We start from the raw sequence: 27,857 nt of genomic DNA on the forward strand, positions 1-27,857 counted from the left end.
TTGCCTAAGACCTGGGACCAGGGATATTGCCTAAGACCTGGGACCAGAACTTTTAGGATTGAAGTTAGGACAGACTTCTACATGCAGAGGGTGACTGAAATTAGAATTCTCTTCCACAAATGGCAACTGCTGCTGGATGAACTGTTAGTTTTAAAACTTAAGTGATAGATTTTCATTAATCATATGTATTAGTGGATATGACCAAAGATGGCTATATGGAGTTAAGTTACATATCAGTCAGGTAATTCTGTCCCTAAGGGCATTGTGTGTCGTCCCACAGCAGGTGGACTGCAGGGGTTCAAGAAGGCAGCTTGTCACCAACCTTCTTAAGGGCAACTAGGGACGGGCAAGAAATGCTGGCCAGCCAGCAATGTCACATCCCACAAAATGAATGAAAAAAAGACCCATGATGTCATTAAATGCCAACTTTCCCCTTGATGAAGGGCTCAGTGACCAGGGGACATAGATTTAACGTAAGAAGATTTAGACGGGATGTAAGGAAGAAAGATTTCACCTAGACAGTGGTAGGAATCTGGAACTCGCTGCCCATAAGGGTGGTAGAGACAGAAACCCTCGTAACAATCAAGAATTATTTACATGGGCACTTGCAGTGCCAAGGCAGACAAGAATGTGGGCCAAGTGCTGGAAAATAGGATTAGAATAGTTAGTTTTGACTGGCACAGACTCGCTGGGCTGAAGAGTCTTTTTCAGTGCTAGAGACCTCTCTTAATCTAATGACAAAACAGATCTGAGTTGTTAAATGGTTTCCTTGTTCCTGTTAGATTACTGGGTTTGGTTATGGGCCGAATGAAGGGTCAGAACTTAGAATTTGAGACAGGCCAGTCAGGTATGATAGGTCAGGAAGCACACCTTTTATAAAATGGAAATCTGGAATTCTTTCCTGAAAAAACATTTGAGACTCTGATTGAAAAATTTGAAACTGCAGTTGATAAACTTTGTTAAACCAAGACGTTAAGGAGTACAGAGGCAGCTGAATGGAGTTAAGACACAGAAATGATTAATCTAATGGAATGGCAACTTTGATTCCAAGGGCTTTCCTGCTCCTCTGACGCTGCCTGGCCTGCTGTGTTCATCCAGCTCTACACCTTGTTATCTCCTTCTGTTCCAGTCTTCATAGTTATTGTCGTGGCTGCAATCAGTCACTTGACCATGGATAACATTGTGAAGTGAGAGAAAAGACTGCACAGTTCATAGAATCCCTACAGTTTGCAAGCAGGCCATTTGGCCCATCAAGTCCATACCACTCCCCCAAAGATCGTCCTACCCAGGCCCACCCCACTACCCTGTCCCTGTAACCCTGCAATTTCCCATGGCTAATCCACCTAGCCTGCACATCTTCGGACTGCGGGAGGAAACCCATGCAGACACAGAGAGAATGTGTAAACTCCATACACCCAGTCACCCAAGGGTGGAATTGAACCCAGGTTGCTGGAGCTGTGAGGCAGCAGTGCTAACCACTGAGCCACCGTGCTGCCTGTTAATGTGCAACTGTCCATCTGACCTAAATCTAGTTACACTCAATCCTTCGCTAATCTAGGCTTGCTAAGAGTCCCTCTGCTAAAGTGTCAAGTGGCCTGTGCAGTAAATGCTAGCTCTGCTAATCTGCATTTCTGTTTGCTGAGCCGTTATGAATGCTTTGTGCATCAGAAATCTATCTGAGATGTGGCTGATGTTCCTCAAAGGCAAAATGTTGTTCCAAAAGAGAATTTTGTGCAATACAACTGGTTAGAATTTAGACACTGCTGTTTTGAAAAGCTGCTGGCTCTCTTTGCCATTGCCACTAAACCCCTGGATTAGCTTCTGATTTCCCAAATAACATGAATAGTTCTGTCAGTCTCAATCCTTTGCAAATGCTAGAATCTCAGATTATCAGCTGTTCATGCTGGCACTGGACTATGGAAAGCTGATTATAGAAACCTCAACAGGATATGAATGACCCTCACCGCCTCCCCCCAATACCCCCAGACAGTGACTGGGCCCCAACAGGAGGTAAACCTTGACTCCAGGCAGTGTTTGTGGCCTGATGGCTGAATCTGTGACTCTGAGTTCAGAGTTGGGATCCCACCAAAGGATAAATTGTGAAATTGGGTATTTATGGACTTGTGTCAAAGGTTTAGGGCGAAAAGCCCAACTGGCTCAGAAGGAAACCTGGCATCAATGCCTTTGGCAATGAATATTGGACCCACTCCAAGTGGCATCAGAATAAATAATAAAGGGTCCTTTCCCATGTTACCCATATCCCAAAGATCAAAAGGATGAACCAGAACCCACCAATGGTCTCTGTATTTATTCCCATTCTGATATTCCTTCCTGTATCACTTCTGTTTCTCTCTGTCTGTCTTCCCCCTTTTGTATTGGGCAGGGGAAAGGTATATTTATTCCTGAGGATATAGTAATGCACAAATGTAGTTGGACCCTAGGAATGTATCTAGTACATATGGGGTGGCACGGTGGCTCAGTGGTTAGCACTGCTGCCTCACAGTGCCAGGGACCTGGGTTCGATTCCACCCCTGGGTGACTGTCTGTGTGGAGTTTGCACATTTTCCCCGTGTCTGCGTGGGTTTCCTCCGGGTGCTCCAGTTTCCTCCCACAGTCCAAAGATGTGCGGGCTAGGTGGATTGGCCGTGCTAAATTGCCTGTAGTGTTCAGGGGTGTGTAGATTAGGGGGATGAGCCTGGGTGGGATGCTGAGTGTCAGTGTGGCTTGTTGGACCAAAGGGCCTGTTTCCACACTGTAGGGATTCTGTGACTCTGAGTGTACCATCAGTCTATGGATAGTATATTCACCTGACACCACCACACCTCTGCCACCTGCACTGTAGTACCCTGCACTCTGAGCATTGATCAAGCTGATGTAACACATTTTACTGAGCTGCTCAGCTTATTGCAGTAGATTTTCCCTCTGTGTTAGACAGTTCAAAGTTTAAAGTTTTTTAGTTTTGTTATGGTTGAGATATACGTCCAGGCAATCCTCCCTCCCTCCTTGCTAACAGTGACACCCTGTGGTCAGTTGGTCCTGTGGCTCCAAACTGTTGTCACTCAGGTAGAGAGCTGGAAGTTAGTACTTTTACCTCTCATCTGAAATGGAGGAGGATATTGAATATACAATACTCAAACCAGATCTCTCCTATCTCCTTCCCTGATGTTTCCCTGCATGATTGAGCAGAGCTGAGCTGGGGAGAGAGGAAGACGTGGTCTTGGAGGTTCTCAGATTTAAAATAGTTCATTCAGGGAATGGCTGTATTGCTGGCTGGGACAGCATTTATTGTCCATCCTTCGTTGCTCTGGAGAAGGTGGTGCAGAGTTACCTTCTTAAACTGTTGCAGTCCACTGGGGTACAGGTGGATCCACAACACAGTTAGGGAGGGAATTCCAGGATTTTGACCCTGAAGGAATGGCAAAATATTTCCAAGTCAGGATGTCAGTAGTTTGGAGGGGAACCTGCAGGTGGTGTTCCCATGTATCTGCTGCCCTTGTCCTCCTGGATGGTAATGGTTGTAGGTTTGGAAGATGCCAAGAAGCCTTGATGAATTCCTGCATTGTATTTTGTCGATGGTACACACATCTGTTACTGAGCATTGCTATGGCTAGTTTTGTTTTTTCTTACTACCTTTCCATGAAGCGAGTGAAGACTGATCTCTTCCTGCTCCTCCTCCTCATTACAGGTGAATGGAGATGTATCTGCGACAGTGACACCCACACCAGCACCATCTTCAAACTCCTCATCTTCTCCATCAACTCCAACAACTCCATCCAGGGATACAAGTGCCCCAATAGTCAAGGTAGATTGTAATACTTATGATTTCCATGTTTTTTTTCCTGTTGCAGCAGTGACTAAAATTCGAACATGCTTTTCCTGGCAGTGATGTTTTGAGACATTTTCAGGTGATGAGTGTTGATGAACTTCCAGCCCCGTCAGTGTCGGCGTCGGTGCTGAGGGGGTGCTGCCCCACTGGCATCGGTGTCGGCGCCAAGGAGGTGCTGCCCCGCTAGCGTCGGTGTTGGCGCCGAGGGGGTGCCGCCCTATCGAAAGATCAGTCTTTCTCAAGCAATCTTAAACTGAGATCCTATCTGGACTCGCTGTTGGATGGAAAAGATTCCATGTCTGTTATTTTGGAGAATTACATAGAATATTCAGCAGAGGCCCTGGCCAACGTTTTCTACATGCCAGGCTGATCAGCTCTGGTTTGTTGGATCTTATTGTGAGAAAACTGGGATGGGGGCTGTCATTTCTCCTACATGACACTGGTGAGCGGAGCACAACTTTTTTAGCTGTAGATATGGACTGCAGTAAGGCGTTTGACAAGGTCCCTCATGGTAGACTGGTTAGCAAGGTTAGATCACATGGAATACAGGGAGAACTGGCCATTTGGATACTGAACTGGCTCGAAGATAGGAAACGGAAGGTGGTGGTGGACGGTGCCACAACAATTGGTGCTGTGTCCACTGCTTTTTGTGAATGATTTGGATGTGAACATAGGAGGCATGGTTAGTAAGTTTGCAGATGACACCAAAATTGGAGGTGGAGTGGGCAGTGAGGAAGATTACCCGGAGTACAATGGGACCTTGATCAGGTGGGCCAATGGGCCGGGAATTGGCAGATGAAGTTTAATTTAGATAAAGGTGAGGTGTTGCATTTTGGAAAGGCAAATCAGGGCAGGACTTGCACACTTAATGCTAGGATCCTGGGGAGTGTTGCTGAACAAAAAGACCTTGGAGTGCAGGTTCATAGTTCCTTTGAAAGTGGATTCCCAGACAGCATAATGAAGAAGGCATTTGGTGTGCTTGCCTTTATTGGTCAGTGCATTATAGGAGTCGGGTGAATAGCCAAGGTCTTTTACCCGGGGTGGGGGCATCCAAAACTAGAGGGTATAGGTTTAAGGTGAGAGGGGAAAGATTTAAAAAGAGGCCTAAGGGGCATGTTTTTCACGCAGAGGCTGATGTGTGTCTGGAATCAGCTGTAAGAAAGTGGTCGAGGCTGTTACAATTAAAACGTTTAAAAGGCACCTGGATGGGTATATGAATAGGAAGGGTTTAGAGGGATATGGGCTAAATGCTGGCAAATGGAACTAAATTAATTTAGGATATCTGGTTGGCATGGATGAGTTGGACTGAAAGGTCTGTTTCTGTGCAGTACAACTCTATGACTCTAATTATGGGCTGACTGGAGGTGGTGACAGAGGCTATACAAATGCAGGTCTTTGTTGTTTAGTCCAAGCAAGAGATGGTCACAGAGAAAGCTGACACTCTCTCTCTCTTTCTGGTTGATAGCCCCAGCTTGACGGTGACAAAACGGCCGGTGAGGTGGGTCTGAGCCTCAGTACCTCTGCAGCAGAGGCCAAGGAGAAGGTGCATTCGAAACGCTCCAGTAAGCGGGCCCCACAGATGGACTGGAGCAAGAAGAATGAACTGTTCAGCAACTTGTAAAGAAGAAAGAACCTTCGCTAATCTCAGCTTCAGCTTTAATAACCTCAGAAAATGTTAATTTCTTTGGTAATTTTGTTTTCCCAAGCCCCGTTGAGTCTTAACCTGGTACATTCAGAGGGCTGAGTCCTTCCCTGTTTCCGTTTCCCCTTTTGTTCAAATCCAGGTCAGGTCAGGTCAGGTCATCATTGGCCTGGCTTTTGTTAGTCGAGCAGGGTATTGAGCCCTCCCCCGGCCCACTCTGATTAGAACTTTTGCGCAGACTCTGTGTTTGTGCTGCCTAACCCAGGAGCTGTGCATGGTGTGTTGGAATCCCACAGGCATCTGTCACTGTCTGCTCCTGATGCCAGCACTCACTTGGGCAGGGGCAGCGCTTTGGGGCTGGGGACACTCTCCTGTCTTCACCTCTCTCAAGTCTCTCTGCTACCCAGTTGCAGAGCTTTTTGTGAACAGTGTGTGCAGTTTAAGACCAGACTTCATCACACAGTCCTGAGTTTAACCAGGTCACCTTGAATAAAAGCAGGACACATTTACAATCTCTTCAAACAACTAAGTCCTGCGCTGTGAACACTGAACCATTCTTTCACAAACCTGGTGATTTTTGGAGTTTTGTTCCTTCCTCCTCATGAACAGAAGGTTTTGAATCTCTATCAAGATCTGTTTGAAATTACCCACACAAATTACCTATTAAAGAACCCATAGTTCTGCCAATGACAAGATCAAATTTTGCGTCTCATTTTTCTCTAATCTGTTACGTGCAATTATGATGTCTTTTTTTAAAATTTAGATTCTTCAGTATTAAAATCGAGTCTAATCTGCAAACTGCAATCGGCAAACATTAGCAAAGAACTTATTTAGTTTGTGTTACTAGACAAGGCTTTGGTAGGGGGCGATGGCTGCTTTCTAGATGATAAAGATGTACGAATTAGTGCTGACAAACCACAAAGTCCATGCGAAGATGCTTATGTCTCAGTGGCCTGTGTTGACCTTGGGCAGGTGGCTACCCATCAGAACTGCATGGATATTGGTCACGGTCCCAATCCAAGCTCCAATGAATTGTAGAGGAGTGTAGATTTCTCTTGAAAGTGGATGTGGAGCCATTTTGCCAACACTCTCTAAATGATTCAGGTTACTGGAACGTGTTGCCATACAAGACCTTAATTTGGACGTTCATTTAGAGTATAATTCAAACCATGGAATCTCATCCCTTCTTACCATATTCCTTCATCCCATTTCTTTCCCATCTGCTGTTTAGTTTTCAGGTCTCCTTCTCAAAGACCAACCTTACTCACAGTCAGTGTCGGTGCTGGTGAATGATGCTTTGAGTCAGATCACAGCAAGGTATAAACTGGCCCTGCAGGTTATGAGATAACTGCTCGCCTATGTATGTTTGGGGAGAGTGGAAGTCATTTTTGGTCTTTTCACCCCTTCCACCAGAATGTGCCATTGAGTCCAGTTAATCTGCTTTGAACAGTCTGATCCAGTTAGTGATACTTTGATTTCTCATTCCCTGTTTGACTCTTGTGACAGGAGGTTATGATCTGTCCGTTAATGTTGATTGTTGGGTTTACCTTTTCATTTGGAAACATTCTCTGGGATCAGGTATTAAAGGGACTTGTTTATTTGCTCTTAACTGTCAACATCATCATCTTTTGGTTTTTGTTGCATTTTGGGTGTTTTATTAACTCGTTCCATCCAGTTCACAATACTCTTGTCTCCCCCTGTACTTTAGATGTCATCATGATTGACTGAATGCTGCCCGTAGTTTTCTCACCATCAATGATGTGAATGATCTACTTTCATTTGGCACAAGCGAGTTCTGATCTGAAAAGATTCCAGAACCTGGAAATCTGACAGGCTTGCCATTTGCTTTCAAAGGGGCTTTCAATTTGGTTTTTAATTTAGTTCAATAAAAGCTAGGTTTAGAAATCAGCATTGATTAGACGAGAGTGACCTCCTCAGCGCCTCACTGTGGCGAGTTGTAAGGAGTAGTTTAGGTCAGTCACAGTAATGTGTAAACCTGCAAAGACACAGACTCTAGTATGACAGCTGGAAACTCTCAGTTTCTAATTTCTAATTGTGTTATGGTCTTGGGTTGTTTTGGTTGAGGTCAGAGACTTTATACCCCAGCCTTTATAGTTTAACCCTCAGGATCTCTTCTCAAGATGATGCCTGGGACTTGTGACAAGGACCCTGCCTGACTTATAAGATGAATGGTTTCTCAAGGGATTCACATATTACCCTGGGGTGCAGTGCTTCAACACCAATTTTAAGAGTTGCTGGATTTAGTCCCAGTTTTGGGTAGTACATCAAGGATTAATCTTGGTACAGTCATGGTCTATGTCCAAATATGGCATTATATCTCATCGCTCTGTTTTAGGTTGCATTTTCCTTCTTACATGACAGTCTGTACACTTTATAATTTTCTTTAAAAAAGCTTCTGACCTATATTGGTGGTAAGATGGAAACATTTCTTTGAAAGTGAAATGCCTATTATAGCCCCGGGAAACCTCAGCTGAGATTAATCCTTCGTGTACGTGTTTCTCTTTGTTGTTAGTTTTGATTTTGTCAGTGCACTGTGTTTGATGGCATTGGAGCACATGTAGTCCGATTTAATTAGCACAGGTTCTAAGTTAGAGACATTGCAAGTTGTAGAGAAGAGTTTTATTCCTGTGTATAAAAGGCAGAGATCAAAGTATTGCTGTGTAGCTTCATGTGAAATAGCAGAACGATTTGTTGTCCAAATTCAAACACAAATAATTTTTAGAAACTATATTTTTACCAATGTCTGTAAATTTTAAGGAATAAAAGTTAAAATCAAAGAACTGTATGCATTTTTGTGCATCACAAATCCTACAGGACACTGTTAACGTTAGAGAACTGAGATGAATAAACCAAGGCTGCAACATCCAAAAAGTCATGAGACTCAGGAACGCCAGGTTTGAGTTTTGATATCTTTTGTCATTAGTGGGCTCGGAAATCTCTTTTGGAGTGCATGTGGGGAATTTGCTGATATGTCCAACTGATTAAGAGGCTAGCAATGGTTTCATTTGAGAAAACAGCTTTTCTATACTGCATTTAACCGGTAGTGTTTTTAAATGATGTTCACCTTTTACCCCTCAGCTGGGAGCTCAAAGATTGAATTTATCAGTGTACTCCATCTGGTGGAGCAGACAGGAATAAGAGTCAAACCTATTCCAACATTTTATTAGATCACTGCAGATCTGTATCAACTCCATCTACTCACCTTGGTTCCATTGTCCTTCCCTAGCCCAAACAAAATCATCAATCTTGGTCTTGGAATTTTCAGCTGAGATTTCAGATTTTTAAGGGAGAGATTTCCCAATTTTCATTCCCCTTTGTGTGAAAGATGCTGTCTTATTCTGGACTTAATTGACCAGAGGAAATATATACTCTGTTGGTCTTTGAATCAGTTTAAACCCCTTTCTGAGATCACATGCCAGACTTCATACAGAAGGGAATACAGGCCTACTTGAGGCACCTTGCCCTCAACAAGGAATGTGTCCATGCTTTTAGCTGGATGGCTGGTTTGTGATGCAGAAGGACATCAACAGCAGGAAGTTCAATTCCCATATTGGTTGAGGTCACCACAAAGGCCCCACCTTCTCAAACTTGCCCCTTGCCTGAGGCGTGGTACACCTCAGGTTATACTCCCCACCAACTGTCCATCTCTGTCTCTGTCTCACACATACATTCTGAGACACACGCGCGCACACACACACAGCAGCCTACGGTTCTCTTTTAGCCTCAGAATCGTTCCTTGGAATCTTTGTGCAGGCCTTGGAGCGAATGCAGTACTCTCCTAAGGTCGGCCTGCTAACACCCGTTGAGAGTCTACCAGAATCAACATCTATCTCCTGATGACTATTGAAATTCATACAAAAATTTTCAAATAGTATGGGGATCAAGGGTTCCAGTGAGAAGGCAGGAGAACAGGATTGATAAACTTACCAGCCATGATGGAATGGTCTAATTCTGCTCCTATCTCTTATGGTCTTATCATTCATTGGAAAATGATGATCTGATTGTACATTTAAAAGTAAACTAGTTCTGGCATGCATAGTAGTGTGCTCATGGACATCATTGCCTGTATTTTCCCAATATGTGACTCAGGAGGTAAAAGGAGTGAACGTTGCTACTGCAACAATCTCAGAAGCCTACTCTGAGGGTATCTTGAATGTTAAATATAGCCTTGGTTGATTTTTCTTTTAAAATCGAAGCTTGTGGGAATTGGTGAAAATTGTTACCATATGTTTTATTTGTAATGAAATGGGATTCTGCACGAGTTTGGTAGAGGCCTTGGTATTCTCCTTTCTCATATTACCTTAGATGTCACTTCTGCCAATATCTTGCATAATATGTCCAGCCAGAGTTGGCAACTGTCCTAAAGTGCAATGCCCAGAACTGACTGCAATGTGTGTGTGAGAAAGATGGACAACTGGTGGGGAGTATAACCTGAGAGGTACCACAACTTGGACAAGAGGCAATTTTGAAAAGGTGGGGCATTCATGGTGACCTTACGCAATGTGGGAATTGAAGCCCTGCTATTGCTGTCACTCTGCATTACAAACCAGCCGTCCAGCTAATGACGTGGACACATTACAAAACAACCAAAGAACTGCAGAGGCTGGAAATTGGAAACAAAAACAAGTTGTTGGGAAAACTCAGCAGGGAAGTTATGTTGCAGTTGTACAGGATGTTGGTGAGGCCGCACTTGGAGCATTGTTCTATTTTGGTCACCTTGCTACAGGAAAGATGTTATTAAACTGGAAAGAGTGCAGAAGAAATTTAGAAGGATGTTGTCAGGCCTCCAGGAACTGAGTTATAGGGAGAAATTGGACAAGCTAGGAGTTTTTTCATTAGAGCATAAGAGACCTGAGGGAAGATCTGATAAAAGTGTATAAGATCATGAGGCATGGATTGGGTGAATGCACTCAGTCTTTTTCTCAGGGTTGGGGAATCAAGGACTAGAGGGCATCAGTTCAAGGTGAGAGGGGCAAGAATACATGGGAACCTGAGGGGCAACTTTTTTTACAGAGGATGGTACGCATCTGGAATGAGCTGCCAGCAGAAGTGGTTGAGGTGGGTACATTAACAACATTTAACAGGCATTTGGATGAATACATGGATAAGAACGGTTTGGAAGGATATGGGCCAAGTGCAGGGAAATGGGTCAGCGTGGATGGACATTTTGGTTGGCATGAACCAGTGTTTGGGCCGAAAGGCCTGTCTCCATGCTATAGGACTCTGATTCTATGTCTGGCAGCATCTGTGGCAAAAAAACTGAGTTAACATTTCAGGTCCACTGACCCTTCTAAAGAACTTCTTTGAGTTCGTGTGTTTTCCCAGCAATTTCTGTTGTTGTTTCGTGGACATATTCTTGTTTTCTGCAGCATGCCATACCACATCACATGGCAGTAGATTGGAATCTCAGCAATGATTGGGTGAGCTAGCAGATTTCCACTAACCAATGTAGGTATTGAGGTGCAAAAAATGGAATACATGACACGTCAGCCAGTGATATAAAATTAGATGTTTATTTCTGAAGTATTACACGGCCCCAATATATATTTGCAAAGTCACTCCAGTTTGTCCCAGTGAAGCAATATGGGATAGTGTTCTTAATGACCACATCCCTCATCTTCATAATACTGTAAACACAGCCTGTATAGCCTAACTAAAGGTCACTAACCTCAGAGAAAGGGGTTCAGGCTTGTGGTTTGCTGAGGCATTCCAGCAGGTTTAGAAACTGGGACCAGTGGCTGTCCAAAATGATGACTCATGTCCACTGCCATTCTTGTGGCTGGCACCATGCCTGATGCCTGGGGTAAACTACTGAATGTTGAAGGATAGGTCATGGTGGTGGGCATGCAGCTAGGAGCCATGGTTTGTGGTGCCATCAAGGGCATTGATGCCATGCTAACACTGCCACTGCCCATGGTGGGTTGGGCAAAACCAGCATTGCTCTGAATCTGCTTCAAGGTCAGTTTATTCTGGTCGCTGACTTGGAAAGGGTTGGATGTTGAGATTGAACTGAGACCACCTGCAAAGAGAAGAAAGTCAATAATTTGACACCGTACATCTTATCAGAATGCAGCATAAACTGTTGAGGCAATTGGTATCAGAGCTGATTGATTGATGGGATATTACGTTCTGTGGACAGGTAGTGGTGTTTTGGTACAGAGTAAAGTTCCCAGTACACTAGCCTATCAAATACCGCCAGACAGATATGACAGGATTAGATATAGAATAAAGCTCTCGTGGAGCTCTTGCAGATAAGGAGGCGATACAGTCTACCAGAGTGGGCTGGGTTTACTTTGCATCCCAAAGTTGTCAGGGTGATGCTTGAATAGTTCATACCATACAGTTCTTTAACAAGGAATTGAAGTACACTGGGTGTTCCATAGAATATCCACCGAGCACTTTTAACAGCAATGAGACATAGCCTTCTGTTTAAAGCTGTTCTAAGCTGTCAAATCTGAGATTGTATTGTAGTCAACCTGACAATAAATTCTAGTATCAACAATTTCCTCTCTCATTTTCAGAAACCTCCTGGGATCAGAGAGACAGCAGTAACAAAACAAAACAAGATCACCTATCTCCTGCTAATCACCCATCCATTTAAACTCGTTTTGTAGTCCCTGTTCAGATCAGTGCTGTATTGCACTTAATCCCCAGTATTCCATTTGGTGCAGTTTACCTTGGGGAGTTTTTCTTATTAACTGAGTCAATATTGATCCTTCTAACCACTAATTTTATTCCCAATCTGATGTTAGCTTAGTTTGTTTTTGAAGGAGGTAATTCTTGATCACACTCAGGCACTCTCCATTTATCTCTGTGGGTCACTCTTGGTTTATCTCTGTCACTCTCAGCTTTGCCTAGTATTACAACATCTTTGCTCAAAGGCGTGTCTTTCTAAAAGAGATACTTTTAACTGAGAGACCATTACCTGACGTGTGGAAAGGGTTCTTGCTCTTAAGGTTGTGAGAAGGTGCAGACAGCAGCGAGTCCAGATTCACCAGCGATGCAGCGTTGGGATCCAGGAATAGTTCTGGAGTTCGATGAGGCCCATTAGAATCCTTTAGAGAGTTCCCTACTTCAGTCATATCGAAGACATCTGGACTACTGCTACCATTCTGCTTTGTTTCTAGAACCGTTTTACCCAGGAGGTCCATCTTTGCTGCAGAACCAGAATTGATAATTATTTTCTTTTCTATTCTTTATCTTGGAGCCTGGGCTCCTTAGCATAATCCTGCTGCTCTCAATCCAATAGATGTACCTTACCAATACTGAAAACATAGAGATGCCTGGTAACAGTGAGCAGCAGCTTGTTGGGAAGAACCGTGTAAAATACTTAGCTCATTGCCAACTAACTGGTTGATTATTCTTTGGATAGAGTGTCGGTTGCTACAATTGCAGATTGCCAGAGCCCTAAAAATGCATTTATTAGGGGCAACATCTAACATGTTTTTTCTCTTTTTAGAAGATGACTGATTTTTTTTTTCAATGTTAGGCAATTTCAGCTAATTTCAGTTTCGTTCAGTTGGACAGTATGTCAGAATAAATAACACTTTTCTGGACAAGGATTGGGATTGAAAGATAACATTTATTGCCTCTAGCTCACAATTAAGCAACAATTCGAATGTAAAATTCTCATCTTTGTTTTCAGATCCCTCTATGATCTCACCTTCTCTCTCTCCCCTCCAACTTAACCACTTGTGGATGTGGTTTCAGCTCTGGAATTCCCTCACTAAACCACTCTGCCACTCCATTCTGCTCTCCTGCTTTTAAGCAGTTCCTTAAACTATCTGATGAAGCTTGTGGTCATGTCCTTTAGTGTCACTGTTCTGAAGCACTTGCTATGGTTTAGTATATTAAAGGCATTATTTTAAAAAAAACAAATTGTTGGTTCACAATATCTTTAGGCGTTTTAGCAAATAGTGGAGCGATGGGGTCATGTGAGGTCATGATAGTGGATTGACGAGTGGGAGTGGGCTGGGGGAAGGTGCAGACTGAAAACAAGAGGCTATGACTGCTGCAATCCAGTTTGAACATTACCTGCAGGCATATCAGACACCGTCAATGAAGACTCAACCCAGGCACTCTCTGCAAACTGATCCAGCACTGAGTCTCCTGAATTTGTAAATGGGTCAAATGTGGAGCCATCTGTAACAAGGATAAAATCATGAAGAGAAGACAATAAACATGGGAATTCCCATCCTTCTCTTCAGATCCAGCTTTGCTCCCTCTTATTTCTCATCAAATTAAATATCAGGAAGATTTAAATCATTGCATTGGGTTGCAGGGACAAGAGACAATGTCTAGCCACTAACTCCATCTCTCTACCTGGTCACTCACAATCCTGAGCTGAGCTCCCAACCCCATTTCTGCCACATGGCTAAGACTTCTACCTTGTTCATAATGAACCATCATCTCTCTGGTTCACGTAAGCACAAGTCATCTTGAGTTTTTAGAGTAGACTTTTTCAACATATAGCACAGCAATAAGGGTAACTAACAGCAGTTTTTGTATCTTTTGAGTATTACCTTTTTCAGATCCATAGTTGATCTAGTAATCACTAGTCTGTTACCTCTATACTCCACCCTGGTGTGGATTCTTCCAAACAAACCTTATCATAGCTAATACCCTGGTGCTCATACTTTTTGTGAGCTATAGTATGGTTCACCCATTATTCCTTTGGTGCCATCAGATAGAGTCACAACTGGGACAGGACAGAGAGATGGGGGAAGATAGAAAGAGAGAGGAGGGAAATGAAACAGGTGATCTCGTTGAAATATATAAGATCCTGAGGGGACACGACTGAGTGGATGCTTGAGAGGATACTTTCTATTATGGGAGTGACGAGCTTAAAAATAAGGTTTCCAGTTAAAGATGAGATTTTTTTTTTCCTCTCTGAGGGTGATTAGTCTGTGGAATTCTCTTCCCCAGACAGCACTGGAGTCAAGGTCATTGGATATGTTTAAGACTGAGTTAAATACATTATTGATTGGCAGGGGAGTCAAAGGTTAGACGGATTAGGCAGGGAAATACAGGCAACAATCTAATTGCCCGTGGCTGAATGGTCACATTCTGTGCTGCGCTCTTCTCCATTGTGTTGCAACTTTTGTGGTTGTGATATTCAGTGCTGAGTGGCTAATTTCCAGCTCAATTTCTGACTGATATTTAATAATCTGATTAATGTTGTGATGACCAAAACTCAATGTTTTTCTTCCGAAGGATATTAATGCTGGGAACGAGGGACACTTTTGATTCAAGCACCCATCGTTCAAATAAAAGCAAAATACTTATAAATGCTGGAGAACTCAGCAGGTCTGCCAGAATCATTGGACAAAGAAACCTCATTAAACTTTTAAATGCCACCAATATATTGTCTGGAGCTACCTCAGCCTTTTCTAAGGAAATATTAGTGATGGGGGACATAGAGTCATAGAGCTGTACAACATGGAAACAGATCCTTTGACCCAACTCAACCATGCCATCTAGATGTCCTAAATTAATCCAGTCCCATTTGCAAACATTTGATCCATACCCTTCTAAACGATTCCTATTCATATACCCATCAGATACCTTTTAAATGTTGTAATTGTACCAGCCTCCACCACTTCCTCTGGCAGCTCATTCCATACACACACCACCCTCTGTGTGAAAAAGTTGACCCTTAGGTCCCTTTTAAATCATTCCCCTCTCATCTTAAACCTATACCCTCTAGTTTTGGACTCCCTTACCTTAGGGAAAAGACCTTGGCTATTTACCCTGTCCCTGCCCCCTCATAATTTTATAAGGTTACCTCTCAGCCTCCTATGTTTCAGGGAAAATAGCCCCAATCTATTCAGCATCTCCCTATAGCTCAAACTTCCAACCCGACAATATCCTCGTAATTTTTTTCTGAACACTTTCAGGTTTCACTATAGCAGGGAGAGCCGAACTGAATGCAGTGTTCCAAAAGTGGACACATCAATATCCTGTACAGCTGCAATATGACCTCCCAACTCCTCTCCTCAATGCACTGACCAATAAAGGCAAGCATACCATGCCTTCTTCACTATGCTGTCTGTCTGGGACTCCACTTTAAAGGAACTATGAACCTGCATTCCAAGGTCTCTTTATTCAGCAACACTCCCCAGGACCTTACCATTAAGTGTATATGTCCTACGTCAATATGCCTTTACAAAATGCAGCACCTCACAGTTATCTAAATTAAACACTATCTGCTGCTCCTGGGCCTATTGGACCATCTGATCTAGGTCTTGTTGTGCTCTGAGATAACTTTCTTCGCTGTCCACCACACCACCTATTTTGGTGTCATCTGCAAACTTACTAATGATACCTCCTATGTTCACATTCCAAATCATTCATATAAATGACAAAGAGCAGTGGACCCAGCACTAATCTTTGTGGCAAATCACTGGTCATAGGCTTCCAGTCTGAAAAACAACCCTCCACCACCACTCTTTGTCTTCTTTTTTCGAGCCAATTCTGTATCCAAATGGCTAGTTCTCCCTGTATTCCATGTGATCTAACCTTGCTAACCAGTCTACCATGAGGGACTTTGTCGAACACCTTACTGAGGTCCATATAGATCACATCCACCGCTCTGCCCTCATCAATCCTCTTTGTTGCTTCTTCAAAAAAACTCAATCAAATTTAAGAGACATGATTTCCCAGGCACAAAGCCAAATTGACTATCCCTAATCAGTCCTCAGGATTCCCTCAAAATTTGCCCACCGCTGATGTCAGGCTCACCAGTCTAAGTTCCCTGGATTTTACTTACTACCTTTCTTAAATAGTGGCACCACATTAGCCAACCTCCAGTCCTCCAGCATCTCACTTGTGGCTATTGATGATACAAATATCTCAGCAAGGAGGCCTGCAATCTCTTCCATAGCTTCCCGCAGAGTTCTAGAATACATCTTTATGTATTTTAAGACAGTCAGCACCTCCTTATTTGTAATATGGACATTTTTCAAGATGTCGTTATTTATTTCCCCACATTCTCTATCTTCCCTATCCTTCTCCACAGTAAACACTGATGCAAAATACTTGTTTAGTATCTCCACCATTTCCTGCGGTTCCACACATAGGCAGCCTTGCTGATCTTTAAGGGACCCTATTATCTCCCTAGTTACCCTTTTGTCCTTAATGTCTTTGTAGAATCCCTTGGGATTCTCCTTAACCCTATTTGCCCTCCTGATTTCCCTCTAAAGTATACTCCTACTGCCTTTATATTTTACTAGGGATTCACTCATTCCTGCTGTCTACACCTGAAGTATGCTTCCTTCTTATTTTTGACCAAAACCTCAATTTCCCTTCACCTACCAGCCTTACCCTTCACCCTAACAGGACTCTGGACTCTCATTATCTCAGTTTTGAAGGCTTTCCATTTTCCAGCCGTCCCTTTACCCGCGAACATCTGCCCCCAATCAACTTTTGAAAGTTCTTGCCTAATACTGTCAAAATTTGCCCTCCTCCAATTTAGAACTTTAACTTTTACATCCGTCTATCCTTTTCCATCACTATTTTAAAACTACACCTTTCAAGAGTGGATTTGGCATTAACCCTTGATACATTGTGACAGAAAGATACAAGGCCAAGTCAAAGCATGAAATGTTTATTTCTGTTACACTGCTTTAGGCTCTGAGTGAGTTTGTGAGCTGGAGGAGCTTTGTCTTTTGATTGAGAGGATTGGTAAAACAGAAATTGCTTCCCATTTACCTGGTGCCGTGATACCTGGTAGAGCACTAGAGTTACTGGTGGCTGACACTGTTGCCCATGGATCTACACTGGCCTGGTTAGTAGCAGCTGAGCCAGAGGTCTGGGCCCAGGGATCTGTATCCCACACCTGTGGAGAGGCAGGATCGGTGTCTAAAGATGGCCAAGAATTTGCTGCATTCGGGACGGATGCTTTTGCACCTGAAGGAAATCACATAAAGTATGTCAGCATGTTGCTCAGTGCGGCATTGAGTTGGACCCCTCCCTCTTTCCAGAACTCCTCTTTCCTAACACCCTGGTCACGCGTTTCGTCCTCATCGCAGCCCCAGTGCAGTCACACAGAATGGATATTGAAGGCCAGTTGATGGTCTCACTGGGGCTATGCAATAAAACCACTTCCTGCCCCCACCACCGCCACCACCCCAAAAAAAGAACCTGAAAATGGAATAGCTATTGAAAGGCCTGTGTTAGCCGATAGTTAAGAGGCAGGTCCAGATGTGTGATCAGACTCAGAACAAGCATCTCTCCTAAGGAATATCAACTGTATGTACAGAGACTGCAGCAATGATTGAAACAGCTGCAACAACGTCCAGAAATAAGCCAAGCAATGTTCAGAATGTACTGAGTGGGCGACAGTCACAGAATCCAAATTCTCTGAATAAAATTAATTTTCATCAGTGCAGCCTCCTGCCATACCCAATCACCTCTGCTCTGCACAGACGTCGTAATCTCCAGACCAGGAGGAGGTGCTGTCCTGGAGCTTACTGTCCTGTGAAATACAACTTGGTGCTAGTCACCTTCTGTTCAAGGTGAACAGGAGAAGCACTGAGCACCTCCCTTCCCCCGCCACCACCACCATCCCCCGCCCCCCCAAACTCCATCCAACAGTCTGAAAGGGGAGGGCCTACACTTTAATGTTTTTGGATGTCAATAGGAACTCCACCTTCCCAAAGCTAATGAAATGCTCACCAGAGCAACAAGAAGAATTATGTTGTTCTTGAGTATTGTTGAAAAAAGACACATTTTGTCAAAGGTTTTCATTTTGTACTCATCCAGGCAGATTGCAAGAAATATCAGTGTAAAGGGAAAACAACATGTACTATATGAGAGGAGAGCACTGATTGGTTGACCAGTGGATTCTGATTGGTAGAAGCGTTGCCATGTGTAATGCACCAGTTAATAATGACTCTCAGTCAATTGCCAAGCTTCGTTTAAATTTTATATTTTCTCATTTCTGTGATAGACAGAACATCTTTTTGATTTACGGCAACATCCTGTTGGTGGCAAACACTACTGGTACTGCTCATACATAGAAGCAGTATGAAGCAACTGGCTTTACCTACTGCTTAAACCTTTGAGATACCTCACCCATTTAGGGTAATCTGAGGTAGACGGGGTATATTTCAGGACCATAAGTGACAGTCTTAGGCCCACTCTCAGTCTGAGTGATATATAGCAAGGAATGATCTGTTTAGGGTAGCCAACCTCCCACAGAAGGTTTTCAATCATAGAATCCCCACAGTGTGGAAACAGGCCATTCGGGTCAACAAGTCCACACCGAACCTCAGAGCATCCCACTCAGGCCCATTCTTCTATAACCCACCTAATCTACACATCCCTGGACACTATGGGCAACTTAGCATGGCCAATCCACTTAGCCTGCACATCTTCGGACTGTGGGAGGAAATTGGAGTACCCGGCGGAAACACACGCAGACACGGGGAGAATGTGCAAACTCAACACTGACAGCCACCTGAGGATGGAACTGAACCCAGGTTCCCGGCACTGTGAGGCAACAATGCTAACCAATGAGCGACTGTGCCACCCCAGATGTTTCAATGTGCTCTATTTCAGAATCAAGCTTGCACAGTGAACAGATAGCTCGGGTCCTAATTACAAGGTTTTGAATAAGGCCAATGTTATAGCGCATGGAACTGTAGGAATCTGAATGTATATATTGACCAGAGAAGGTAGCTTTGAGTTAGGCAGGTCATTGAGAAGAGGGAGCTTGTTTGATTGTTACATTTTAAACATGAATTTGAGTGCATTAAGACATATGAAGACATGCTGAGGAAATATGTTATCCTGTCAGTGCAAGGGTTTTACATCTCAGCTAAATGATTAACAGGCACTAGGCAGTTTGCCAGATTCCGGCACCTCTGAGTTTGATAGTCTTCGGGGGGAGTATCAATTGGCAGCTTAACGTTTGAGAGCTACGAGGAATTCTGCTCTCATTGATTGGCTGCCTGCACACATCTCCAACAGGACTGACTGCTGGAGGGTGATCACTGAGCCAGATTCTCTCTGCTCAGAGATTCCTCCTGCTCCTATTGCCAGGATTCTGGAGGAGGACAGCAGACAGTTCCAGAGTGAGGCTTCCGATGATTCAGGATTCTGGACATTCTCTGGCCTCCCATGGGAACCAGGGACACAGGAGAGTTATTGACACGCCAGCCTAACTGAGATACAGCATGCACAGACTAATGCTATCAATGTGGCAGTAACCAGGATTTCTTGGAATGGCTTGCTTGGGGAGTGGCAAAGTGTTTTAGTTTGTTGGTACTGGCAGTGAGGGTGTGGGGAGCTGAGGACTGGGGCTCCTTATTAATGTTCATACAATCAAACCCATACCATGAAGTTTGAGTGGTGACTCGCAATGAAGCTTGCGATTGGAAAGCCTTACCCAGGGTATCCCAGAGGTCAAGATAGGCTGCGGAGGGAGGTGAGGCCACATTTCTGCTTGCCCATGGATGACTTTGGGTGGAGCTATCCCATGGATCAGTCCTGGATTCGGTTGCAGTCACTGGCGCCCCAAAGATATCAGCCAGCTCCAACAGGGAAGACTAGACAGTGGATGAAACACAAACTGTGAGACAAGTGGGCAACTTTGGCCAATTCCAAATATTCTCTCCTTCCAATGTCTCTCTTCCCCTTCTGGAAGTAGTTGATTAGAATCTGGCTCCATTTGGTTAAAAGCAGGCTGCCCAGATCTCACCTGTTCATGTGTGCCCCAGGTTATTTGGCCATCATGGCTCTCACTGACTGCAGAGCAAAATGGTGCAGGAACCCTGGTTGAACTTCTCATCCAGGGACGTTGGAGTTAATTGTAGCACCTTAGCGTCGTGATGCTGCCAGTGTAGAATTGCTTGTCAACCCCTGGTATTGTTACATATGCACATTGGCTGATGTAAAGGAGGATGCCTGGAGCCTCTATAAAATATCACCCACCAAAAATTACAACCTCAGGGTGAAGAGGAAGGAGAGGGTGAGGTTCAGTAACTGAGGGTAAGTTAAGAGACACAGGTTCTTTACCCTGTGACTATTGGAATATCATTAATACATTCCAGGTCAGCACAGGCTCACGTATACACAGTGACTGATACTTTGCCAGGATATCCAAAAGGGCTTCATGGCCACTGAATTACTTGTAAAGTGTAGCCATTACAGTTACATAAAGAAACGCACTAAACCACAATCATCAATGATTTTACTGACCTGATTATTTGGTTTTGTGATGGGGATCAAGGGATAAATACAGTAGACTTTTTATTAACTGGCACCTAATGGACCAGGAGTGGGCTGGTTGATCAAATAGTCTGGATAATGAAGAGGTCCACATAATCAATGTAAAAACACACACTAAGTAAGAGAGACACATTTTATTTACAGCATAAATCACTTAAATAATAATGCAACCTTGCCTTCAGTAAAACTTAACCAACAGAGCACCTTCTCACTTGCACCCTCAACTGACTATTCAGACATCATGGAGATGGCGATAGTACAGTAAACTTCTGGTATTTGAGGTATATCATTTTTGCTGGTTTATCAAGAGTGCTGGTTCATAAGGTACTGGTTAAAACAAAGTTTGCTGCATTGGCCAGGACTTTCATTGTCAGACTGAACCATATACTCCAGTCTGAGCAGTGGTAATTGATCCTGATGATTTCGAGTGAGTGTTTTGCTAACCCAGCCCTGGCTGACAGCTGCATTGTTTTTATGGAGGTTGGCACCAGTTTGGCAGAGGGAGAGTTGTATATACCTCATTTTTCCTCTCGGCTATTTCACTCTCTTTGCGACTTTGTTCCAATGCTCGCTGAAGATTTTCGTCTTCTTTCTCATCATCCTCATCAAGGGATGACCTCACTCTTAGTTCCTACAAAATAAGAGACAACAAAAATCTTCACGGGTTAAGTAACACTTGAAAAAAGCAAAATGTGTCGAAAGAAGAAGCTAGAGAAATTGTCCCATTTTCCCAATAGATTCTATCATAAACACTTGGCATGGATCGAGCAGATTCCTTTATGGTGTCACAGGATGAACTACCTTCATTTCAAGAAGCATCTCATCTTCTTACAATGGTTTTGCTACACCCACTCAAAATGACTGAGATGGCAGCTCTAACCTCTTATACAAAAATTTAGTGAGACCACTCTGTGGCACTGTTTCTGACCAAGGTGAAAGTTTTGAGTGGGTCGACTGGTTCAAAGTTCAGCCAGTTGCCCCAGAACCCTACAGTATTGTTGACGTTCTTAAGTGGATCTACCAAGAAACACAAGTGTAGAGATTCACAATGATATGTGGCATCAAGTCACCAGGTACCAAACCAGATGACACTGACTCTGCCACCATTGATTCACTGGATCAAAATACCTCACATGCTTTCCTTGGATTGCCAGCTCTGGGTTGATATATGATGCCCCAGTTACTTCACTGTTCAAGTTTGAGTCTAGGCTTTACCCAGCTTGATTACCCAGGTGGAACAGAGATATTACTTAGAATAAGAATAAATTGAAAGAAAATGCTAAGTAAATTGGCATCACTCAAATTAACAAACTGCCCGATGAGTTTTGCTCTCAGTTGCTGAGTGCAGTTCGGGTGGAGACACTAGAAAATCTGACTTTAATTTTCAATCCTCATTGGACTCAAAGTGCCTTCAGAAACCCAAAGATCACAAACATCCCACCTCATTCAAAAACAGGAGTCATGTAAACTGGCAATTATGGATCAGTCTAATGTGAATACAGGAAAAATCACTAGAGGTCATTGTCAAGGACAAAATGAATTTGCACTTTATTCAGGTTTCTAAAGTATAGGCTGCATATTTATTAAAGATAAATCATCTCTCAATAACCCAACTGAGTTCTTTGATGAAGTAACAGAGTGGGGTGATGAAGGTAGTGCAGTAGATGTTATGTACATGGACTTTTAAAAGTCACTTGATGAAATACTACAAAACAGACTTAGTCGGTAAATAGAAGCACATGGGATTAAAGGAATGATGGTAATCTGGGTGTGAAATTGGCTAAGGCAAAGGACATGGAGAGTAGTGATGAACAGAAGATATTTTGACAGGAGAATAATGTGCAGGTTATGAGGAGGGTATGGAGGAGTTACATAAATTGCTCCTTATGAGAGGTGGACCTGATGGGTAAATTGTTTTTTTCTGTGCTATAATGATTCTCCACTTGTGAGAGGATAATGATGTAGGTTCCCCCAATATTGTTTGATGTAAATGGCATGAATTTGGGTGCAGACAGCATAATTTCCAAATCTGAGGACGATATAAAACTTGCTAATGTAGTAAATAGTGACAAATACACATAGAGTGGCAAACTAGGCAAACACACAGCAGATAAAATCTAATGTGGAGAAGTGTTACACTTTCAGGCAAACTAACACAGACAGGCAGTATGATTTAAATGGTACTATTTTGAGAGACAGATGCATGAGCAGAGTGGTCTGGATTGCCTATTTACAAATCCTTAAAAGTGGAAGAATGTTTTGATAAAAAAAACATGAGATGTAAGAGCCCTTGAGCCTGCTCACTGCATTGGGGTGTTCATTATCTCAGAGACCATCACTCCCAGCATTGCAGCACTGCTAATCTTCGATCTCTGCTCCAGTTTCCTGCACTATTCCCATGGCCCTCATCCCTTAATGTCCAAAAATTTATCAATCTGTCAACGTGTCCTAGTCCGTCAAAACCTCTTATGCTATACATATCAGTACATCCCTCTAAACTCCGATCTTTCCTTACACAACAGCCCTCTTATCCCAGGAAGCAATTTAGTGAAGTTTTGTTTCACCCCATCTTAGACAAACATATCAATTTTTGGATTAGGATATCACCTACTTAACCAATTCCTCAAATGGGCTATATCACTTTGCAGTTTAATTATTCTGTACACTTTGCTTTCTCCCTTAACTGTGTATCATCAACAAACTTGGCTACATTGCACTCAGCCCCTTTATGGGGACTTAATACACAGTCATTAATCAAGATTGGAAATACCCAAGGCTCAAGTCTATTAGTTACAACCTGACTTGTTTATTCCTGCTTTATATTTTCTGACAGTTAGACAATCCTCAATCTATTGTTATATATATTACACCAAAATGCACAAACCCTAATCTTGTATGAATCTCTTTCATGTGGCATCTTATCAAGTATCTTCCAAAATCCAAATGGGCTAAATCTAGTGGTTCCCTCCTTATCTACTCTGCTTGTTCCATTCTCAAAAAACTCTAATGGATTTGCTGAACATGATTCCGTTTTCATAAAGCCATGCAGACTCTGTGTAATCATGTTTTGTTTTTCTTGAGTTCTGTTACCGCTTCCTTAATAATAGATTTCAGTATTTCCCTTCTGATGTCAGGGTAACTGGCCCTGAGGATTTATTTGCTTTTAGTGCCATCAATTTCTCCAGTACTAGAAGCACGTTGCAGTAGTATTGGTTCTTTATGTATTTTAATAATTTTAAGTTCGTCACTCTCATTAGTCTTAGTTCCCCTGTAATTCCAATGAGTCTGTGACACGTCTCTCCAGAGGTAGGGTTATCGAGTGGTTTAAGACAAAAGTCAACAGATTTTAGAATGACAAGGGAGTCAGCAGGAAAGTGGATTCGAGGCTACATTTCATAGAACATAGAACATAGAACAGTACAGCACAGTACAGGCCCTTTAGCCCACGATGTTGTGCCGAACTTTTACCCTAAACCTAAGGTCTATCTAACCTCCACCCCTACTGTATACTATCATCCATTTGTCTATCTAATAGCCGCTTAAATGCCCCTAATGAGGCCGACTCCACTACCCTCTCCAGCAATGCATTCCATGCCCCTACCACTCGCTGAGTAAAGAACCTACCTCTGACGTCTCCCCTATATCTACCTCCACTCACTTTAAGACTATGCCCCCTCGTAACAGCTACCTCCACCCTAGGAAAAAGTCTCTGGTTGTCCACTTTATCTATATCTCTGATCATTTTGTACACCTCTATCAAGTCACCTCTCATCCTTCGTCGTTCTAAAGAGAAAAGCCCTAGCTCTCTCAACCTTTCCTCATAAGACCTTCCCTCCATTCCAGGCAACATCCTGGTAAATCTCTTCTGCACCTTTTCCAACGCTTCCACATCTTTCCTGCAATAAGGCGACCAGAACTAGACATAATACTCCAGATGTGGCCGAACCAGGCTTTTGTATAGCTGGAGCATAACTTCACGGCTCTTGAACCCAATCCCTCTATTAATGAAAGCTAACACACCATACGCCTTCTTAACAACTATATCCACGTGGATGGCAGCTTTCAGGGAACTGTGGACATGAACCCCAAGATCCGTCTGCTCCTCCACATTGCCAAGAATCTTTCCATTAGCCCTGTATTCTGCTTTCAAATTTGTCCTTCCAAAATGAATCAACTCACACTTCTCAGGGTTAAACTCCATCTGCCACTTCTCAACCCTGCTCTGCATCCTATCAATGTCCCTTTGTATCCTAGAACAGCCCTCCACACTATCCACAACTCGACCCACCTTCGTATCGTCCTCAAACTTACTAATCCATCCTTCCACTCCTACATTCAAATCATTTACAAAAATCACAAATAGAAGAGGACCCAGAACAGATCCTTGTGGTACACCACTCGTAACTGAGCACCATGTTGAATATTTTCTGCCCACTACCACCCTTTGCCTTCTAAGGGTCAGCCAATTCTGAATCCAATCTGCCACATTTCATCCTATCCCATGCCTCCTTACTTTCTGCATGACCCCACCATGGGGAACCTTATCAAACGCCTTACTTAAATCCATGTATACCACATCCGCTGCTCCTCCTTCATCCACGTGTTTGGTCACCTCTTCAAAGAATTCAATAACGTTTGTGAGGCATGATCTACCCCTCACAAATCCATGCTGACTATCACGAATCAAACTGTGCCTATCCAAGCGATCATAAATCCTATCTCTCAGAGCCCTTTCCAATAATTTGCCCACCAATGATGTAAGACTAACTGGCCTGTAATTTCTGGGGTTATCCCTATTCCCTTTTTTAAACTGGGGAATGACGTTTGCCACTCTCCAATCTCCCGATGCTATACCTGTGGACAGTGAGGACGAAAAGATCATTGCCAAAGGCCCTGCGACCTCTTCCCTCGCTTCGCATAGAATCTTTGGCTAAATCCCTTCAGGCCCGGGGGACTTATCTGTCTTCAAGTTCCTCAAAATTCCTCGTACATCTTCCTTTCTAACATCCACCTCCTCTAGCCTACCAGCCTGTTTCGCACTGTCCTCCTCTACAAGTAGGTCCCTCTCAGTTGTGAATACCAAAGAAAAGTATTCATTAAGGACCTCTCCTATCTCTTTAGGCTCCGTGCACAAATTCCCTTTACAATCCTTGATCGGCCCTACCCTTTCTCTGGTCATTCTCTTATTCCTCACGTACGTGAAAAAAGCCTTGGGGTTTTCCTTGATCCTATGTGCCAAGGTTTTCTCATGCCCCCTTATAGCTCTCCTAAGCCCTTTCTTCATCTCCTTCCTGGCTAACTTGTCTCCCTCTAGAGCTTTTTCTGATCCTTGTTTCCTAAACCTTATATAAGCATCCTTCTTCCTCTTAACTAGTCGTTTGACCTCTCTTGAGAACCAAGGCTCCCTCACTCGACCGTATCTTCCCTGCCTGCTAGGGACAAACATATCAAGGACACGCAGTATGCATTCCTTAAACAATCTCCACATTTCTATAGTGCTCTTCCCTGACAGCACTTGTTTCCACTTTATGTTACCCAGTTCTTGCCTAACAGAATTATAATTACCTTTCCCCCAATTATAAACCTTACCCTGCTGTATGTACCTATCCTTTTCCATGGCTATTGTAAAAGTAACAGAGTTATGATCGCTACTGCCAAAATGCTGTCCTACCAACAGGTCTAACACTTGGCCCGGTTCATTTCCAAGCACCAAATCCAAAGTGGCCTCTCCTCATGTTGGTCTATCTACATATTGTGTCAGGAATCCTTCCTGAACGCACTGGACAAAATCCACTCCATCTAAACTATTACAACTAAAAAGTTTCCAATCAATATTTGGAAAGTTGAAGTCACCCATGGCTATAACCCTGTGACTTCTGCACCTTTCCAGTATCTGCCTCCCAATCCGCTCCTCCACTTCTCTGCAACTATTAGGGGGTCTGTAAAAAAAACCCAACAAAGTGACTGCTCCTTTCTTGTTCCTGACCTCAACCCAAACTGACTCTGTAGACATATCTTTCTCGAACTGCCTTTCAGTAGCTGCTATACTAGCCCTAACTAGCAATTCCACTACCCCGCCTCACCCTCCCTATTTCTTTTAAAGCATCTAAACCCCGAAACTTCCAACAACCATTCCTGTCTCTGAGTTACCCAAGTTTCTGTAAATTTCAATCAGGCATGACTATATTGAATGATGGAGTAGCATGATTGAGGGGTCAAATGGTTTCTCCCAGTCCTAATTGTATATTTGTGTGCCCTCTATTCTCAAGGCAGTTTCAAAAAATTTGCATTGCCAAATTCTTTGTAGAAGCTCTTAAATTCTGTTTCTTAATCTCTCGCTAGGTCCACTTTGTCAATTTTTTGGTCATCCTTTGCTTATTTATAAAGTCTGCTGATCCTCAGGTTTCTGTGCTTTTCAAAACAAAACTGTACGCCTCTTGTTTTAATCTAATACCATGCTGAAATTCTCTGGTTAGCTATGGTTCTTTTACCATGGAATTTTTAGTCTTGAAGGAATTTGTTATTCATTGAGAGTAATAATTTTTTTCTTGATGTTGCAGTTTCTTATCTTTCATCATAAATTAATCGCATTTCCCAATCTGAGCCAATTCACCCTTGTACCTTCACAATTGCCCTTGCTTAAACTGAAGACTCATTTCAGATTTATTGATTACCACCTTATTCCCAAACTCAAAATGAAATTCTATAGAGGATCTTGTACGATCATTTGTTAAAATTAAAAGTCTTATTAGACAACAGAACTAAAATAGCCTGTTCCTTGGTTGACTTCTCAACATATTATTCTCAAAAACTGCCCTGAATACACTCCATAACCTCATCCTTCGAAGTACATTTGGTTTGTCTGCTCAGAGCCATCCACAATCTCTGCATCACCCCCTTGTTACAATGCAGCTCGACCTTGTTGATTTACATTCTGTTGGTAAGGCACTTAAGAAAGCACATGGGGTTCATTGTCTTATTCGGGATGGGTTTGAAACAAGATTTGTAAAGAAAGCAGAGGGAGATAGTGTGAGCCCAGAATTCAGCATAATACTCCAGGGGAGACTTAACCAGTGTTTTATTAAAGTTCATCATAATTTCTTTGCTTTTGTACTCTATGCTTCTATTAATAAAACC

At 43.0% G+C, this 27,857-nt stretch overlaps 2 protein-coding genes and 1 long non-coding RNA gene across 4 annotated transcripts in view; 2 read left to right on the top strand and 1 right to left on the bottom strand.

Annotated features, from left to right (window-relative positions):
- The window catches only part of LOC109916697 (Na(+)/H(+) exchange regulatory cofactor NHE-RF1-like), a 160,873-nt gene that overhangs the window by 22,038 nt on the left and 110,978 nt on the right, over window positions 1–27,857 (top strand). The window lies entirely within an intron of this gene.
- LOC125485854 lies at window positions 3,514–8,266 on the top strand. Its single transcript, XR_007264563.1, has 2 exons — window positions 3,514–3,802; window positions 5,292–8,266. It is a non-coding gene; the product is annotated as an uncharacterized LOC125485854 (long non-coding RNA).
- Window positions 10,989–27,857, bottom strand: part of LOC109916696 (epsin-2-like) — a 144,712-nt gene continuing 127,843 nt past the window's right edge. For both annotated transcript variants that reach the window (XM_048610821.1, XM_048610820.1), the window contains 6 exons: window positions 21,238–21,351; window positions 19,879–20,038; window positions 17,199–17,396; window positions 13,524–13,631; window positions 12,415–12,645; window positions 10,989–11,508 (listed from right to left, as the gene is read on the bottom strand). In XM_048610821.1, coding sequence (XP_048466778.1) covers window positions 11,159–11,508; window positions 12,415–12,645; window positions 13,524–13,631; window positions 17,199–17,396; window positions 19,879–20,038; window positions 21,238–21,351 — 1,161 coding nt within the window. In that variant the 3' untranslated portion in view covers window positions 10,989–11,158. The remainder of the gene's footprint in view (window positions 11,509–12,414; window positions 12,646–13,523; window positions 13,632–17,198; window positions 17,397–19,878; window positions 20,039–21,237; window positions 21,352–27,857) is intronic.

This window comes from Rhincodon typus, chromosome 23 (genome assembly GCF_021869965.1).
Source record: "Rhincodon typus isolate 14 chromosome 23, sRhiTyp1.1, whole genome shotgun sequence".
NCBI classification, from domain to species: Eukaryota; Metazoa; Chordata; class Chondrichthyes; order Orectolobiformes; family Rhincodontidae; genus Rhincodon; species Rhincodon typus.